Source organism: Aspergillus fijiensis (genome assembly GCF_003184825.1).
Source record: "Aspergillus fijiensis CBS 313.89 unplaced genomic scaffold BO72scaffold_91, whole genome shotgun sequence".
Lineage (NCBI taxonomy): Eukaryota > Fungi > Ascomycota > Eurotiomycetes > Eurotiales > Aspergillaceae > Aspergillus > Aspergillus fijiensis.
The window spans coordinates 78,675-95,189 of NW_024469067.1; the positions used below are offsets into that span (position 1 = coordinate 78,675).

At 50.5% G+C, this 16,515-nt stretch overlaps 4 protein-coding genes across 4 annotated transcripts; 1 reads left to right on the forward strand and 3 right to left on the reverse strand.

The window, feature by feature from the left end:
• Positions 1–1,081: 1,081 nt before the first annotated feature.
• On the forward strand, positions 1,082–2,786 carry BO72DRAFT_391259 (putative cyclin-dependent protein kinase complex component; the record flags this gene model as incomplete). The annotated part of the gene is made up of 2 exons (XM_040941844.1): positions 1,082–2,410; positions 2,484–2,786. The coding sequence occupies 2 exons, from the start codon at positions 1,082–1,084 to the stop codon at positions 2,784–2,786; spliced, it is 1,632 nt and encodes a 543-aa protein (XP_040795750.1).
• A 2,982-nt stretch (positions 2,787–5,768) lies between these two features.
• Positions 5,769–6,959, reverse strand: BO72DRAFT_501647 (Ulp1 protease family protein; the record flags this gene model as incomplete). Its single annotated transcript, XM_040949000.1, has 7 exons — positions 5,769–5,823; positions 5,886–6,437; positions 6,496–6,515; positions 6,600–6,649; positions 6,704–6,718; positions 6,801–6,828; positions 6,900–6,959. The coding sequence occupies 7 exons, from the start codon at positions 6,957–6,959 to the stop codon at positions 5,769–5,771; spliced, it is 780 nt and encodes a 259-aa protein (XP_040795751.1).
• A 1,159-nt stretch (positions 6,960–8,118) lies between these two features.
• BO72DRAFT_309433 (putative Rho guanyl nucleotide exchange factor) lies at positions 8,119–14,545 on the reverse strand. The gene is made up of 3 exons (XM_040940492.1): positions 14,241–14,545; positions 9,599–14,121; positions 8,119–9,521 (listed from the first exon to the last, which is right to left on the reverse strand). The coding sequence occupies exons 2-3, from the start codon at positions 14,111–14,113 to the stop codon at positions 8,340–8,342; spliced, it is 5,697 nt and encodes a 1,898-aa protein (XP_040795752.1). The 5' UTR covers positions 14,114–14,121; positions 14,241–14,545; the 3' UTR covers positions 8,119–8,339.
• On the reverse strand, positions 14,438–14,883 carry BO72DRAFT_453431 (uncharacterized protein). Its single transcript, XM_040945981.1, has 2 exons — positions 14,596–14,883; positions 14,438–14,529 (listed from the first exon to the last, which is right to left on the reverse strand). The coding sequence occupies exon 1, from the start codon at positions 14,834–14,836 to the stop codon at positions 14,618–14,620; it is 219 nt and encodes a 72-aa protein (XP_040795753.1). The 5' UTR covers positions 14,837–14,883; the 3' UTR covers positions 14,438–14,529; positions 14,596–14,617.
• Between the last annotated feature and the right edge of the window lie 1,632 nt (positions 14,884–16,515).

Here is a 16,515-nt window from a genome sequence, read left to right on the forward strand (position 1 = left end):
TTGCTTTCTTCTCTGTCACTCGTAAGTTAGCATCCATTTATCTCATTCGGGACCTCAGCTGCCTTGATTTTGGAGAGGGAATTCTTGGTCCTCGGCTTGATCGATCCATCTACTTGCTACTTTGGTTACTGCATTCGGGGAAGGGAACCTCTCCTCCCCCGTTGAATAAATCAGAACTCCACCCTCGGGTCGGTCTGGGTCTTGCTGGGTGGTAGAGGGAGTGCTGCTGAGTGGCTCTGGATCTCGTCGTGGTGGACCCCAGCCTTTCTGCCCGGGTTTCTTGTTCCCTTCCTTCTTGCTGGTGCTGCTGGTGCTGCTGGTGCTACTGCTGCTACTGCTGCTACTGCTGCTGTTACGGCTGCGGCTGCATCATCAACATCATCATCCCATTCTCCATTCCATTCTCCTCTCCTCTCTCCCTACTCTCTCTCCCCTACCATCCATCCTATTTTCTATTTCTCCAATTGCCAATCGCCATACTTCCTACCTATCCATTCATCCATTCACTTTTCTTCGCCACCCGTTCTCCTCTCTTTATTTTTTTTTATCCAACCTTCATCCCCTTTCTTCAATTCATCTTGTCATCTCCCATCGCAATGGACATGTTTTCCACCGCCGTCAATTGCCTGTGATTCCTTATCCGCTCCAGGCTTGGGTCGGGTTTATCGCGCATTCCCCAGTGCTCTGACCCTCACTCGCCGCATCTCCAGATCCAGACCCTCTCTGTCTGCGCCTGCGCCTTCTTCTCCTCCTCTCGCTGCGCTCCCCCTCCCCCTTCGCTCATTGAACGATCTAAAGTAATCAACCCATCAATCAATCGCTGGATCTCGTACTTCTCCCTCTCTCTTTACTTGCTAGATTCCCCCTCTCTCCTCCTACCATCTTCTACTTACTATCTTCAATCTGATCTCAAATTTCTCCTATGACTTATTCTGGCCTTTCCTTGGTCTTCAATGACCCTACTGTCGTCTTCAGTCGCTAACCGTTGCTCGCCGGCCTGGGCTCTCTCTAGTTACAATATTTCAACCCCGACCACTGCCCGCCCTTCCATAAATTACCCTCACTTCTGTTTAAACCTGACATGGGATCCGTTATCGTAAATCATCCGCGATCGGATCATCTTGATACATCCTCCTACAACATGCTGGGGGGCGCCATACCTACTTCGGAATCTGGCTATCGATCCTCGTCGCAGACCCAAGCCTCGTTCCAACAACCCTCGTCACGTCTGGAGACCGGCGGCGGCTCTAGGTCGGCATCGTCTAATACCACCCCCACCTCGTCCACAGCCCCGCCGTCAACATCCGCCTCAGCTCGCCTCCCCTCCCACCAAACCACCCAGGATGTTCCGCCTTATATCTATCACCCTTCCGACTCGAATTCTTACCCCTCATCGCGGGCGTCATCAACCATCTCGGGTATAACAAGCGCCCACCCGAACTCAGCATCAATGACCACAACCACGAGCGACAGCCATCCATCTCGCTTCGATAACCACACCCATGCCGCGCCTCACACGTATGCCCCTCATGTCAGCGCCAGCCATGCACACGCGACCGCGGCATCTACGCAACACAACCGAAGTCATTCATCCCCCGCGTCACCGCAGTTGAGGCCGACTCATCAGTCCCTGCGCTCATTAGGTGGCTCGGAGGCAAGCTCGCCCAGTCGCATCAAGGTCCGCGATCTGTCCCATATACAAAGCTTTGCGAGCGAGGAAATGTTGGCACAAAGAGATCGGATGACGGGACAATGGGGTCCTCAAGAGCGCCAGTACGAAATCAGTTCCATGCCGGTCACGGACATCATCGAGATGGTAGCTGGGCTCTTGACGAAGATAACTACGACCAACGACATGCACCATGAGCATATCCATCGCCACATACCACCCCCCGACGGGACCTCAAACCTCACTCCACAGGCCGCCAGTGTTCTTGCCTTTCATGGCAAGAACGTACCTAGCATCAGCATTCTCAGCTATTTGACGAGAATTCACAAATATTGTCCCACCACTTATGAAGTCTTCCTCAGTCTTCTGGTGTATTTTGATCGCATGACGGAGCTCGTCAACCGGTCGCAACTTGAGCGATTACGGCGTCGCCAGGCCCGATCGGCTTCCATGCTGAGGACTGATGGCAATCAGCCCCAGTCGCTCCGATCGTCAAATGTACAGGCGACAGGTGCCTCTCCATTGGCCACTCCACCATCTTCTGCCAGCTTCGCCGCCCAAGAAGACCCGTCCACTCCGTCATCCATGTCTCCATCTCTGGACGCCGAGGACGAGGAAGAGGCGCTTTCTCACTTTTTTATCGTCGATAGCTTCAACATTCATCGGCTGGTCATCGCAGGCGTGACTTGTGCCAGTAAATTCTTCTCCGATGTTTTCTATACCAACTCACGATATGCAAAGGTACTTATTTTCGTCTTCTTCGCTCCTAATCCAATTATCTACATAGCGGAACTGACACCAATGCTGCATGCAGGTTGGAGGATTACCGTTGGTTGAACTTAACCACCTTGAGCTCCAATTCCTTCTTTTGAACGACTTTCGTCTTTCGATTCCTGTGGAAGAGCTTGAAGCGTATGGCACAATGCTGGTAGAGTTTTATGCTCGAGAGATCGTCTCTCAGCAACAGCAGCAGCAGCAGCAGTCGCAGTCGGGCATCCCTCGTTCAATCCACGCTCCTCCCGCAGTGGATTCTCAGTCCGATGGGATGTACATGCGCACCCGGGAGAAGCACCGACCTGACCAGCCGGAGGTTCGCCAAACCCCTACTCCACCCTAGATGGTCTACACAATGGGCCACGCGGGGCTTCCTTTCGCTCTTGGATCGACGATCCACACTGTTCTCCTTCGACAGGTGAACGATTTTCCCACTATCGCTTGGCTTCATGTGCGGGTGTATGTATCGACTGCTGGTTTACTATACCTCATTATTGGCGTCGCATATCCCCTTTGGTACATATATCCTAGTCCTGTCTTAATCACGCATGTTCCCGGCAGAACGATGATCGCAATCTATCTATAGACTTTCCATTGCGGCCGGCACGTTCGATCGTCGCTGGATTGCTCGGGTGGCTTGTCTTTTTTATGTCTACTGTGTATACAATTGCTTGTTTCCCCAGAGTATTTCGCCTAATCTGGTTTTGTCATTGGGTCGGCGTTCGTGATCTGTATTCTTGTCTTGTTGTCTTGTATGGGTGAAACCAATCTCAAGCATTGCAGCCTTCTTTCAAGTGTTCTTGATAGAACAACTGTATCAGTGTTGTCCATCTAATCCGGCTATTTATTGCGTGCCTTAACAAGTATTTCTGCTTATTTTGCCCATCTTGCTCATCTTTCCACCAACCGAGGTACTTCCATTGAACACCCATCAATATCGTGTGCCTAGCATTAATTATGTTATGACTTCTAAGCTAACTCCCCTTCCTTTCCCCTTTTGCCACAGCCGTCGCCGCTCTTCCCCACCGGAATGATATCAACCGTATGCGAGATAGTGCCACCTCCGCCCACCACTACCATAGAAGCTTATTCACCTAACCTTCGACCAACTCTCAGAAAAAACGATATACACCCGCGACTTCCCGCTCGAACTACGAATAGTACTCCCTTCGCCTCTCAGAGCGTGTATTACAAACACATACTGTGCAAGTTATGAGCATACTAGTGCACAGATAGATGATCCGATTACATCATCCCCCCGCCGATCACCCAGTCCAAGTGGGTACGGTTGGATGAGACTATTTACATAGTTGCCATCGTTACGTTATACTCCTGCTCCTCATACTTGTACCGAGTACAGTGTTGAGTACATGCTATCCTCTCCACACTAGCTAGCCACATCGAGTAAGGCCTCTGACGACCAGCTACTCATACTCTAGTAGTACTTCCAGGATAAGGGGCCAGCAAGCGTGGAGTTCCAGAAACCTTGGAAACCTTGCACACCCCGCGAAAAAGGCAAACCGGTTTGTACAGGACCTGGACCTAGGGACACGCCTTTCTTCCACGTACTACTAGGTACGTAGATTACTCCATCCGTTGGTAGTACACACTTGGCCTCCTTTCTATGTGTATAATACTCGGTATTTTGAATGCACCTCCCCCCCTAATGACGACGATCGCCGATTCTCCCAACAGTCCATGACATGGGGAAAGGTGAGGTTTAGACTCCTATGTATAGTTGTTCAAGGCGACGACTATTACAATTTAGAAGGCTGACCCTACTCTTCCTCCTCCTCCTCCTCCTCCTCCTCCTTATTCATGACAAATCTAAATACGGATGTTGTTATAGCTCCCTCCCTCTCTCTCGGACCTCAGATCATGTATACCATGAGCATACCTTACAGGACAAGTCTCTCTTGGTTTATTCTTCCCACACAGTCCCTCCCATCCTCTTATCATTTCCAGCGAACAAGAGAGTCGGAGAGAAGAGGCGAGGAATCCCCCGAGGACGACGATCAAAGTAACCTTATTTATTCGAAACGTGCTATTGATGTCACTTCTGATCGCCGTCCCATTCAACCACCCATATTCTTTGCCGTGTCCGTGCTGATGTACATAGTACTCGTACTACAGCTATTCTATTGTCTGCCAGAGTGTTTATTCACCATCAAAAACCTGGAACCACCGCCGGTACCTTCCCATCCTACTCCACTGTAGGACAATCCTTTTGTCTTCAAGACTACCCAACTCAGTGGGTTTCATTCTCTCATGCTATGCACCATGCTTCGTCTCCGTCGATATAGCTAGCGCCTTGTATTCATCGGCTACCATGATATTGAGAATCATTACATTCTGAAGTAGTTGTAAACTCAGCGAGCTCGAGGGTAAAAGTGATATTGATAAGTCACCGTGCCATGGGTAACTTACATTCGGCGCAACCTGGACGAGACAATCCAGCGAGTCACCGAGAATCCCCAGGCCCGACATCAGAAAACCAAAGGAGTTCAACCCCCTCCCCCTCCCCCCCGAGGGCCGTTGTTTTACTCGGGAAAATGACAGGAGAAATCCTCCCCAACCCACCACGTGCCTCGTGCACAGACCTCGGCGGGTCAATGTCAATCTGCCAAGCATTCCGTTGGTATATGCAAGTGACTCTCTCCCTATGTGGTAAACTAATTCAATCGACACCTACCTGCTTGTTTCCATCGATCTTCAGCCCCTTGAGTGCGAATAGTCGTCGTCAAGCCGGGTACAGAAGTAGAAGCAGTAGAAGCAGTAGGACCAGAAGCGGGTTCTATACCACCAAGTCTTAAGAGCATCCACTGTACATTCGGCTGAAAGGCTAGGAGGTACTGTACATGGGATGGGTTAGTCCTCCAATCATACGCCATCAGAGACACGAAGCACAGACAAGGCCAAGCCAACCGTGAAATCTCATTTCATATGCATTTCAGATAGCTTATTAGTCTGGCTCGAGAGAACAGAGGTATCATGTCATTGCTGAACAAACACAGAATGAAAAGCCAAAGATGATCATGTTAGGAACGCTCATCTAGCCAGCCAGCCAGCCAGCCAGCCAGCCAGCCATGCTCAGCGTGTTTTATCCATCCCATCTAAGCGACCGACGGCCATGGGGTTGTAGGATTGTAGACCCTCCTCTGCCAGAGGGTAGCGGTGCGTAATGATGAACTAACAATGTAGTGAAGTCGGAATGGAGAGAGGGACGGGTTGTAAAAACATTAACTGTCCCTCCCCGTCCCTTATTAATATAAGTCCTCCCAACAGCTCCACCTCGTCCCTTCAATTTATACAGAAACAACACCCATCACTCGATCCTGGGCGGACTTGTCGACCTATGACCCATTGGGCTCATACTCGCCCTATTCACTATTCATTAGCAACCACACGTAAGAACAATGCACCGAAACCAAGGGAAACATACGATCTTCGCCTCTCCCCCTCCTTCCTGAACCCCTCAATGATCCGCGCGATTTCTTTGCGGCCGGATCTCGCATCCACCTTTCTTCCGCCTAGACTCAAACTGACCTTTTCGTTCGTATTCGCTGTCAATAGTCGCTTCAACAAGAGATACCGCATGCTCAAGCAGACGAACACCCCACAGTCACTCCCGTTCTCCTGAACGGGCGAGTCTTCCAAATGGACATATCGGATATTCCGATTCAACAAATTTCCTAACTTCGTCGTCACAGCCTGCGCCTCCCAGAAGTTTCCAGGCGGCAGGGAATCATAATGGAAAGCGAGGCCGTCAACGATCGACACGAGCAGCAATGACCAGTGTGTGCCGCCCTCGGCTTCGGTGACGTTACGACAATCATTGATCGGCAGGAAAACATGCGTAGTACGGGAAAAGTCCGGTAGGGCCTCGCGGAGAGTTCGAGGGTCTGGAGTCTGGAGAATCATAAAGGACATGCTGGGGCGCAGAAGAACGATATTGGCGGATTTGGAATGGAAGAGGAATTCCCGCTCGAGATATCTGGCGCATGTCATCAGTCCTTGATTCAAAGAGAGAAGAGAATTTGGGGCTAACACACTCTTCCCAGAAAGAGATTACCTAGGCAGGTAGGTATATCATGTCAGCTCTGATACCAGCTACGACCAATGTGCATGAATGACCAACAACATGATATCAACGAACATTATCGGTGAGCCAGTCATCTTTTAAAGATTGCATGTCTCCTCTGGTTACTAGAACTCTGGTCAGAATCTCTCCGGATTTTGCGAGGAACGAAGGCAACATACATCGAATATCATGATCTATTCATGAACAAGCCCAATTAGTTGGATTCTTAACACCACGACCGAATATTCACCAGAAGAACCCGTAGCATGAACTCACAGCTTAGGTACGCGTCATCAGGGTTTAACTGCAGTTGGGGAGTCATCTCGATTAGCCAGATGTCTGACACGGAGTATGACCGTAGCCCAGGAAACTCACAGTATCACCGAATCGTTTCATCCTCTTCACCAATTTGCCTCCCAGGCCACCGTCCCGCATCTTGAGACTTGGTCACTAGATCCGATCTCACAGTGTCGTTGCGGATGCAGTAGATAAAGCTCCGTCGCAATCCCAGCCTCCGTCCACGCTTGGATTTGGCGACAGGAAAGATGGAATGCCACGCAGCACGTATGCTATGGTGGCTCAAGCCCGAGTATAAGCTGTCCAATTGTGTGAGGGGAATGTGCTTTGGTTTTGCTGCAGATGCAGGTCAACGGCGATGCGCACGGGTGGGTCTGGAGATGAGGTGTAGGTTGTTTGAGGTGCAGTTATCAGTATATTGTGGCAGTTAATCCTGATAGTCGTCAAATAAGTGCGAGTCTAATTATAACAATCGCGCTCTCTCTAGTGGTTTCGATTTGGTTTCATAGGCGGCAGGCTAAGGCGGCGGAAGACGCAGAAGGAATCGAAGGTTGAACAGCTTAATCGGACTTTCGCGAAAGTGGGCTCTAGTCTTCATGCACAGTAGGCGAATGTGGGGGGTAGAAAAATATAAGGTCGAATTAAGCTACAGACTGAGAACCATAAGGCGGGAAATGAAGGTCCCACAGGCAAGAAGGAAGGATTTAACGAGAGAATCAACCCGACTTCATTAGCGATAGAGAAGAAGGGAGGGAGGGGCCTGTTGTTATCCTCGGCAAATTCCAGCAAGGAGATCTCTCATCAGCCACACCGCTACGCCATGCACGTCACTCCTCGGTGGCTGAGCATCCACCCCCCAAGAATAAGCAGATACAAGATGAATGCGAAGCCGCCCAAGTGGCTGAGGCTTCGTATTAGGTTCTAAGGGTTTAATAGAAATAAATACATTCAAGTCGTATATATGTGTACTTAGCATTAGTTTGGGATAGTACAGACAGTACTAGACTACATACTTCACTTGCAAGATCGCATCAACAAGAAACAATATCTCTTCGTCTTAATCGAGGGGGTATCTAAACAAATACATCTTCAAAGGCATGCATGCAAGCTCTTTGAGCAGAAGCAACACCAATCTTTAACAGAAATGACCGTCTGCAAATTCGGCCATGGCATGAACTTCACCAGCCATCCACCCCACAACCTTTTCATCCAGTCATAACAAGCGCCCAAGCATAATTTCAGACCAAAGCAGAAAATACTTGCCAACATGAAAGCCCCGCCCAACGCGCTGAGCTCAAAAACAATGAGGGAATATAAGGACAGGTAAGAGGAAATCAATAGTATAAACAATGTCGCACTGTCAAAGGTATCACCATGTAAGATCATAGATGTGTATGACATGCGGAGGCATGAGATTGTAGATTTGGATGAGTCGTCGCCCGGGGAAGAGTCGCACCAAGACATGGTTCCTTAGGCTCGTAACACTTGTAACCGGAGTGAACTTGCAGAACGAGTGCTCTAGTTCGTTAGCTTCGCAAAGTGTTTATTCCAGATCCAGCCGACCTGACGCTCGGGATCATCTTGGTTCTTAGCCAGCCACAGTTCGCCTTTCTCAGCAATGACATCAAAGATCTCGCCCACAACGTATGTCAGATATGGGTAACCAGCTTCTCTTCGAGCGCGATCAATATTGAATTCGTATATACTGGCTGCGAGAAAAAGGACTGCTGGCTCTTTCGGGGGCTCGTGATCTATTGGTGTGCTCTCTTGTGGATTATCCGACATCGGCATCGCCGAGGAGAAGAAGTTCGAGTACTGGCCACTCGACGACGCATGTTGTTCATCATCAGGCCTAGTCTCTGTTTGGGAGGGACCAATGACATCGACTAAGAATGGGGAGTCGAGGCTCAATCTGGGCAGGCTCGGGAATGACTCAGTATTAGAGCCGGATGCTGCAAGCGACCCTGTTGATGCGCTGGTGACTTGCTGAAGCACTTGGCTTCTAGGGATTTCAGCGGATTCATGGGCACGGCCGGAGAATGTCGAGTCTGCCCTACGTCGCCCCAAAGACACTTGAGATTGGCTGTCGATGCTGGGCGACTGGAAAGGATAGCCGCCGATACTGAATTCCTGAGACGCTTTGGGCGATTCTTCAACCGTCGAACCCATCCGCGTGCTGACACTGTTCACCGTGGAAGGTCGTCGAGGCGAGCTGATAGTTGCCCCACTCGAAGGCGTGTTGAAGTTGACAAGATTCATGGTATCGGCGAGCAAGGATCCATTGCAGCTTCCAAGCGAGAGCACCTGCCCTTCAGCATAGTTGAACTTGGAGGACCAATTCTCAACGATCTTTTGAATGTCCTCTGGAAATTCCTCGAATAAGGATCCAAGATTTCTTTGCAATTGATGAAACCAGGTGGTCTGAATCTGCACAAAGTTCTTCAGACACGCCTCCATCAATTTGGCAGTGAGAGCATAGAGCTTCGGAAGCTCATCCTTGAGGGTTTCATTGAGGGCAATGAATTGTTCCCCTTGCTCCGTCGTCTTCTTGTCAGGCTTGTCACCTCGGTCCTTTATGCTCTTGAAACGAACATAGTCCATTAGTCGCTTGTCGCGCTTCTTCATCACTCTCTGAGGGCCATCGTGGAGCTTGAGTAGGGTGACCATCGGATCGATGACGCTTTTTCGGACCACCGCAAGCTGAATGATTGAATGGCCACCTGTTAGTAATGGAGATCGACAGGTTCAACTTTTTCTAAGCATGATGTTGCACTTACATGGTCGGGTAAAGCCACCGTCATGATGGCCTGAACAGAGACTTTAAGCTCCCGCCATTTGCCTTCCAGCTCGACATAATTCGACTGCGCGACATCGACAAATCCTTCGATCGCAGCGACAAATTCGTTGAAACAATCCATTGAACTCTGGACCTCTTTTGTGTATGATTCTGCATCACGCATGACGAGCTGCAGCTGGAAAAAGTTATCTCCAAACTTCTGGGATAGGCTGTCGTAGTCTTTATCTTCGAACAAGTCGATGAGTCCTACTTGCTGCTTCAGCTTCTCGGTGCGTCTGCCAAAAGCCTTGGACAAGCCGGTCCGAACATCAGACTCCTTGCGTTTACGTCCGACCACCTGACCCACAAGATCCGCACGCTTTTTCATTTCATTGATTCTGACAGAGATATTGGTAACCTCCTCGAAAGCAGTAATGAGAGCTGTCCGGTCAGGATGATCATTGGGTGTCGAGTCGAGAAGTTCAGAAAGTAATAGAGGATACTTCAGAATCCTCTGTACGGGCTTCACCAGTAAGGAGTCCAAATCCCATGCAGTTGTGAGATCGGAAGCCCAATCACGACACTCCTTGAGCCAGATCGCCACTTTCGGGTTTCGCTGCAGAGTTTGGAGCTTTCTATTAGCAGCGTCGTGATTCTTGAGATAATCCGCATAAACCTTTTCCATGTAGCCAATGTGTGCCACAAAAGCTTGTCCAATGAATGTCATTTGGTCCTTCTCATGGTCCGAGAGGCCCATGTTGTCTGATTTGTCTTCGTTCCTTGAAGCTTGGCGATGTCGCACACTGCGCTTGCTGCTCCATCTTTGCGACTTTGGCATTACATAGACACTTTTCGCGGCTTCTTTCAGGGCGTCTTGGAAAGCCATAGAAAACTGAACGACTTGGTCGGAATTTGCGAAGAGAACTTTGACGTCTTCGGAAGAGAGGTCCAAACATGAACTCGAGGTTCCCTTATATATATCGTCAACAACTTTCATATCCCGACCAAAGGTGTATTCAGTATCAATGAGCTCCTTGATCACGTTTCGTCGTTTCTTCAGCCGCCGTTGTTCGGGCGAAGGCGACTGGGGTTTGGACTGGAGATGCTCAGAGCTTGAATGTGCCAGTGATGTAGCAGACGAGTGCAGCGTCTCCGGAGATAGCGTCGGTTCAAGCCGCTGCAGAGATGAATTTTCACTGCTCCCTGTGCTATTTATAGGGTCCAAAGGAGAGAATATCCCATTGATATAGGTGCTGAAACGCTGATTTGCGATGGTGGCGGCTGAATCATATTGAGTGGGTGGCTGCGCGATGTCGGTTGCCGTTTGCCTATGATCAAGGGTCGAGCTATGTTCATGGAAATGCGAGTCCTGAGGGACCTGGACGTTGACTGCCAGTTCGAGACGTCCTTCCGTCACTTCCTGCGATGGATCCCGGGCGCTTGACGTGTCCAGCCGCGGCGTGGACGCATTGTCTAGTCTAGACGCCGAATCGCTTCGTTCGCCTTGCGGAGTTGAACCATCCGCGGCAGCAACCTGCATCCAATCCATGATCGAAGGAGATGCATGCTCCCAGTCGTCCCGCATGACGAGACTGGCTGCGTATCTGGTCCGCTCAGAGGCAGGCATATCTGTGCTATGGGGGACCGAACTCGCGTCCTCAGACCCGTCGTCTTCCTTCGTATGAACGGCTAGCTGTTGGGGCTCCGGAGAAGCACGTATAGCCGGCAAGGGGAGACCAAGCCCTCGGCCGTTAGCGATCTCTTGGATGTAGAGCTGACTGACTCGCTTGGAGTCCCAGCCCCCGAGCCTGGCTAAGCTAGGGGCACTAGTCAGTGTATAAAGATTGGCTTGTGGCACAGCCTCTGTCTTCAAGTCGTGTGATGATGTCTGTGTCAATGGATTCGCGGGCGGGTAACCAGCCTCAGACCGAGTACAGGACGACGCAGAACATGAATGAGTTGCAAACTCACTCCCATCAGCGGAATGGCGAGGTGGTGGGATGTCATCAACACTGCGCTCGCATTGTTCGTCTGTAGAATGCTGGTTGTGGAGGGATGATGACCAAGAACTAATACTCCATCGGTGGGACATCTCGTTGTCTGTTGTTTCATGTTGTGTATAGAGATCGCACGGCTCCTGATTTTCGCTGCTGTCCGTATGGTCATCGAAGCCCAGCGCACCCCGTAGCATGATGGGCACCGACTCTTTGTCGTCAGCCTCAGAGAGGCTACAATCTTGTTCATCACATGATGAACTGCTGGAGCTCGACTCGCGTATGTGCATGATTTGAGTCAACAATGCTCGATGCGAAGCATGTTTATTTTGCATGAGGTCGACTTGTGGTTCTATGTCGAAAGCGGTGACATGTGTCTCATTGGATTCCGAGGTTGAAGCAGACACGGGAGCCCCGTGTGCATCGCAGTCACTCTCCAGCTCACCAGCAATAACAGGCTGGTGCCCTAATGTTGGAGAATCCATGGTTGTATGCGACTCAAAGGTTTCAGTTTGCTTCCCCTGCAAGACCACATGTGTATCGACATATAATTGGGGTATCGTCCGCGTTTCTTCGGGCTCTTGCTCCAGGTTCAACTGCTCGTGACCTACACCCGCTGCTTCGTCTGCGACAGGAAGGTCATCCTTCATGAGCGCAGAGTCACCAAAGTCTTGCTGCTCAGCCTGCAATGCTTCAAGTTCAGCGGCGTCGGTGCCTTTCGTGTCTTCCAATTCCTTATTTCGACGTCGAATCTCGGCCGCTTTCTCCTCCTTTCTCTCATTCTCCTGTACCGTGCGATTGAATGCCTGTTGAATCCTTTCACGTCGGGTCGCAAAGTCAACATTGCCCAACTCTGGCAATCGGCGATCCCGAGGTCGCGAATTCCTAGACTCTCGGTCACGATTAATCTGCCTCTGGAAGTTCGACACGGTTTCAACGACTCTCGATCGTGGAGTTTGGAGGGTAGTATGTGATACGGGTTGCCGAGGCCGGGAGCTCCGGAGGGGTGGCGATTTGGCTGGCGGAGGCGCCTCTATGTAAGCTTCCAAGAGACCACTGCTCTCGGGGATTTGACGACGGGACCGGGCATGGGTGCGTGGTGGTGTTATCAGGACGTGATGATCATTGTGTAACGTGTCACGCTGTGCTTTAGGCGACGGTTTTGGAAGGCGGCTAGTGCCTTTCGGTGGCAGGGGAACTCGAACCGTCGAATGACTTCCGGACCCCGTAAAACCGGTCCTCGAGGGGGTGGAAGACTCGTCTGAATCCGATGTTGAATGAAGGCGGTGAGATGAAATCGGAATGCGAGATTTAGCGTTTGAATGTTCTTGAAATGTTTGAGAACCGGACTGCAAGGGGGCGGGAACAGCCATGTGGAAATCAGAAGGGTGCACGGCCGTTTCCACCGACCAAGTCCCGACGAAATCGCTTTGTGTTCTTCTGTGATTATTCGAACTGCTGCCTGTGCTCACTTCTTCCAAGAATGGGGTACGTCCAAGGTACCATGCGGTGGGTGTTAGTGGTGTTGGACCGGATGAATGGTCTAGGTGGTCTAAGAAAGCGGGACTTGAGCTGAGAATATTGCCCTCAGATCCGCGACGACGCGAAGCAGGGTACTCAGCGCCCAGAAACCCCGTGTCGACACTGAGTTTCTCGCCGAAGATTGCACGTCGGGGATCTCTATCTGAATTGCGGTTGTTCAGGATATTCCCGCCCTGGTCAATTGGTCGAAGCGGTAGAGAAACCGGATCCGACGTGTCTTCACCAAAGGTATTTAGGGAATGCCAACGAGGAAGCTCTTGTGCATTGGCCGTGTCGTGAGCCTCACGCGAACGAGAAAGCGCTCCCGATCGATGTGATTCTCCTACTGGGCTGGTAGGGCTAGCAGCCCTCGATGGCGCCCGAGATCCAGCTGTGAGTGACGAAGGAACGGGGAGAACCTGGTCGCTATTGTTATTAAACTTGTTGACTAGGTCTTTGAATGATGTCTGCCTGGCCCTGGTCGTCGAGGCCCGCGCGGAGGAGCCCCAAGCGGAGTTACCACCAACGCCCTTATACGAGTCGGAAAATGAACGACCCTGACCCGCACTCCCGCTTGAGGACTCGATCGAATGTATTGGTACCGAGGAAACACGCTGGAATAGATGGGGACGCTGCTCTGCGGTTACGTCACTCTGGTCTTCGCCCACAGCACCATCATTCACAGTATAATTGCCTGTTGGCAGTTGCGCTCGATAAAAGTCGTCAGGGTCAGGCGAAGATCGGCCAGAATTGTCTTTATGATCGTCGGAGGGAAGGGTTGCAGGTAGGGAGTAAGGTTGCAGGCTTGTGAAACTCGGTTCAGTGGGATACGTTTTACCCGACAGAGAAGGAGAGAAGGAGGGCGCGGCTAGGGAGACGTGGTAAGGGTCGTTTGACAGGGAACCGTAATAGGAATTGTGAATATCGTGGGTGTCTGAGGAAGATAACCGCGGGCTGACGTCCAAGAGCCGGGAAGCGTGCTCAACATCACTCCCGGTCATCTTGCATCCTTCAGGCGGAGAGTCAGCGGATTGTCCTCCTTCGACTCTGCCCTTTTCCCAAAGAGAGGTGGGCAAGGGAGGAGGCTGGATGAGAAAAAAATCAATGCGAGAAGAAAGGAGCAAGTACCCAATAGAAGATTTGGTTGGGAAGGGGTGGGTGTTTTCCAGGTCAAAGGTACTAATCTCTTGATGCGTTGTTCGCCGCTGGTAGGCCACCGATGAGGTTGCAGGTTAACCGGGCCAGAACTATAAGGCAATCATCACCGGGTAGTACCACCCGAGCACGGCGTCATATTTGAGACGAGTTGAGACCACCAAGCCAGAGAGGGACGATTCGAAAGCCGTACCCCCGAAGACCGGAAGATTTGTCAAGCTGCTGGACTCAAAATAGAAGCGGGGACTGAAGGAACAACAGACTGCGAGACAGCCGTCTGTCAGCAATGACCCCCAGGTGGACAAAGGGCGACAGAGAGAAAACCAACAACAGCAACAATTCCTGTTGGGTCAGACGACGGGCGGAACAAACGTTTGCACGGCGTCGAGCAGGGGGATGTAGAGGAGGTAGGTTGGTGGTAATGTGGGTGATGGTTGACGGAAGCAAGAGAAAGAAGAGGGTGTGTGGGAAGACGTAACAAGCGGGCCGAGAGGGGAGGGGTTTGTTGAGGTCAAAGTGGCAGGGCAGGGTAAGGCCGTAGTCAAATAAAAAGAGAAGAAACAAACCATTCATTGATTCAATTCATTCATGGATGGATGACGAACAGCAACCAAACGGTACCCATCAAGTAATCGATAGGAAAAGCCCAGACCCAGTGTATCCAGTCAGTCCAGTGTCGGGTTGCTTCCTATCGATTGGGAAGGGCTGCAGGTGGGCCGACTACTTTCAGATGCCCCGTTTGATGGATTGGAAGGGTGTGTGTGTGTGGTCACTGTGTGCGTGTGTTCCCTCTAACATTTGTTTTTCTTTTTCCTTTTCCTTTTATTTCTGTTTACAGAATTTCTTCTTTGATTTTGGTAGGGTAAGGGGACTGGAAGAATTACAGATTACTCGATGCGTCGGTAATTTTTTTGGTACTGGGGAGCGACTACCTAGTAACTTACTAGTGACGGCAAGAATCGACCTTGGGTTTGAAAGTGGGTGCGGAGAAGGTGGATAATCAGGAGTAAAAAGCGAGGGGAATCCACCCAAGGAATTGACCAGAACTCTGAGACGAAAGGGTGACGGGTGTGCAGAGGGCAGAGGGGGTAAAGGGAAAAAAAAAGAGGAAAAAAAAAAAAAAAAAAAAGGAACCCCTCCCCCTGCCCACACCCCCCATTCTAGAACTAGTCGAAGAAAACCAATATAGAAATTGTATGATAATAACAATGTTAACCCGACCGAGGGCCCCTAAAAAAGAGACTTTCTCTTGACATCCTAAACCGCCAGAGTTTGAAGACAAAAAGAAATCCACAGACAAGGCCAGATGGAAAGACTGGATGAGAGAGCAAGAACCGCGAGGCTATCTAAGAGGCTATAGTCTAGTAGGTACTAGGTAATCTACCTATCTACTCCGTACTGAGTTAATCAGTACTAGTCAGGTATGTAACTACTGTACTAATCCCTACCTCGCCCGTCTGCTCAGCCTTCAGCTCAGCCTTCAAAATTCTGTAACTACAGTCATAATACACATCCTCTCCGGGTGTCTCGCCCTGCAAAGGTTCATTCCAGATTGAAGGGGCAACGTGTGACCGACGAGAGAAGAAGATTCGATGAGTCGATTTGCGAACACCTCCACGGGTCCAGTGGCGGAATCTCCGTGCGCACTTCGATTTCATAGGTAGGCTGGTATCTGCCTGACCACCGGAAGATGTTGGGATAGTGCTGGAGAGAATTCCGCAGATAGTTTAGTAGACGAGACAGAAATCGATTGATCTGCTATGGCTGGACGCGAGCATGGAAGCCATAAAGAAGTCGGCACATGAACTCTATTCCCTTCCATTGGAGACACAACCGTTAGTGGTGTTAGTCGGATCGGGACTCGTCGTCCCTTCGGGCGTTCCATGGAACACTTTCCCCGCTGAGCTTTGTTCGCTGTGGCGCCTATTCTTCAAGGGCTGGATGAACTACTATCGATCTGCCTGGACCAAAACTCCTCAAGATTGGCATACTTGAGGTATGTGCGAAAACCATCTCGTCCATACGTTTATCTTTGTGCATATATATCTTTTCCCGGTTACGTTCAAGAGAGCTTACTCCAACTTGATGTACACAGAAGATAAGGGTCCTAATTTATTGTGCTGAGTCGACGCGGTAATATACCTTGGCTAGCCTGGTATTCATTCTCTTCCATTTTTGCGGGATTCGAACAAATGACTCGTACAATCTGGTTCTTACGATCTCCGCGCCCAGTTTCTTGGATTGTCAG

Bases quoted from the DNA above. Each gene is read 5' to 3' on its own strand.
- BO72DRAFT_309433 (XM_040940492.1), bottom strand. From the start codon at position 14,113: ATGACCGGGAGTGATGTTGAGCACGCTTCCCGGCTCTTGGACGTCAGC. The intron at 9,522-9,598 runs GTAAGTGCAACA...TCAATCATTCAG, and splicing joins CGGTGGCTTTACCCGACCAT to CTTGCGGTGGTCCGAAAAAG.
- BO72DRAFT_453431 (XM_040945981.1), bottom strand. From the start codon at position 14,836: ATGGTTTGTTTCTTCTCTTTTTATTTGACTACGGCCTTACCCTGCCCT.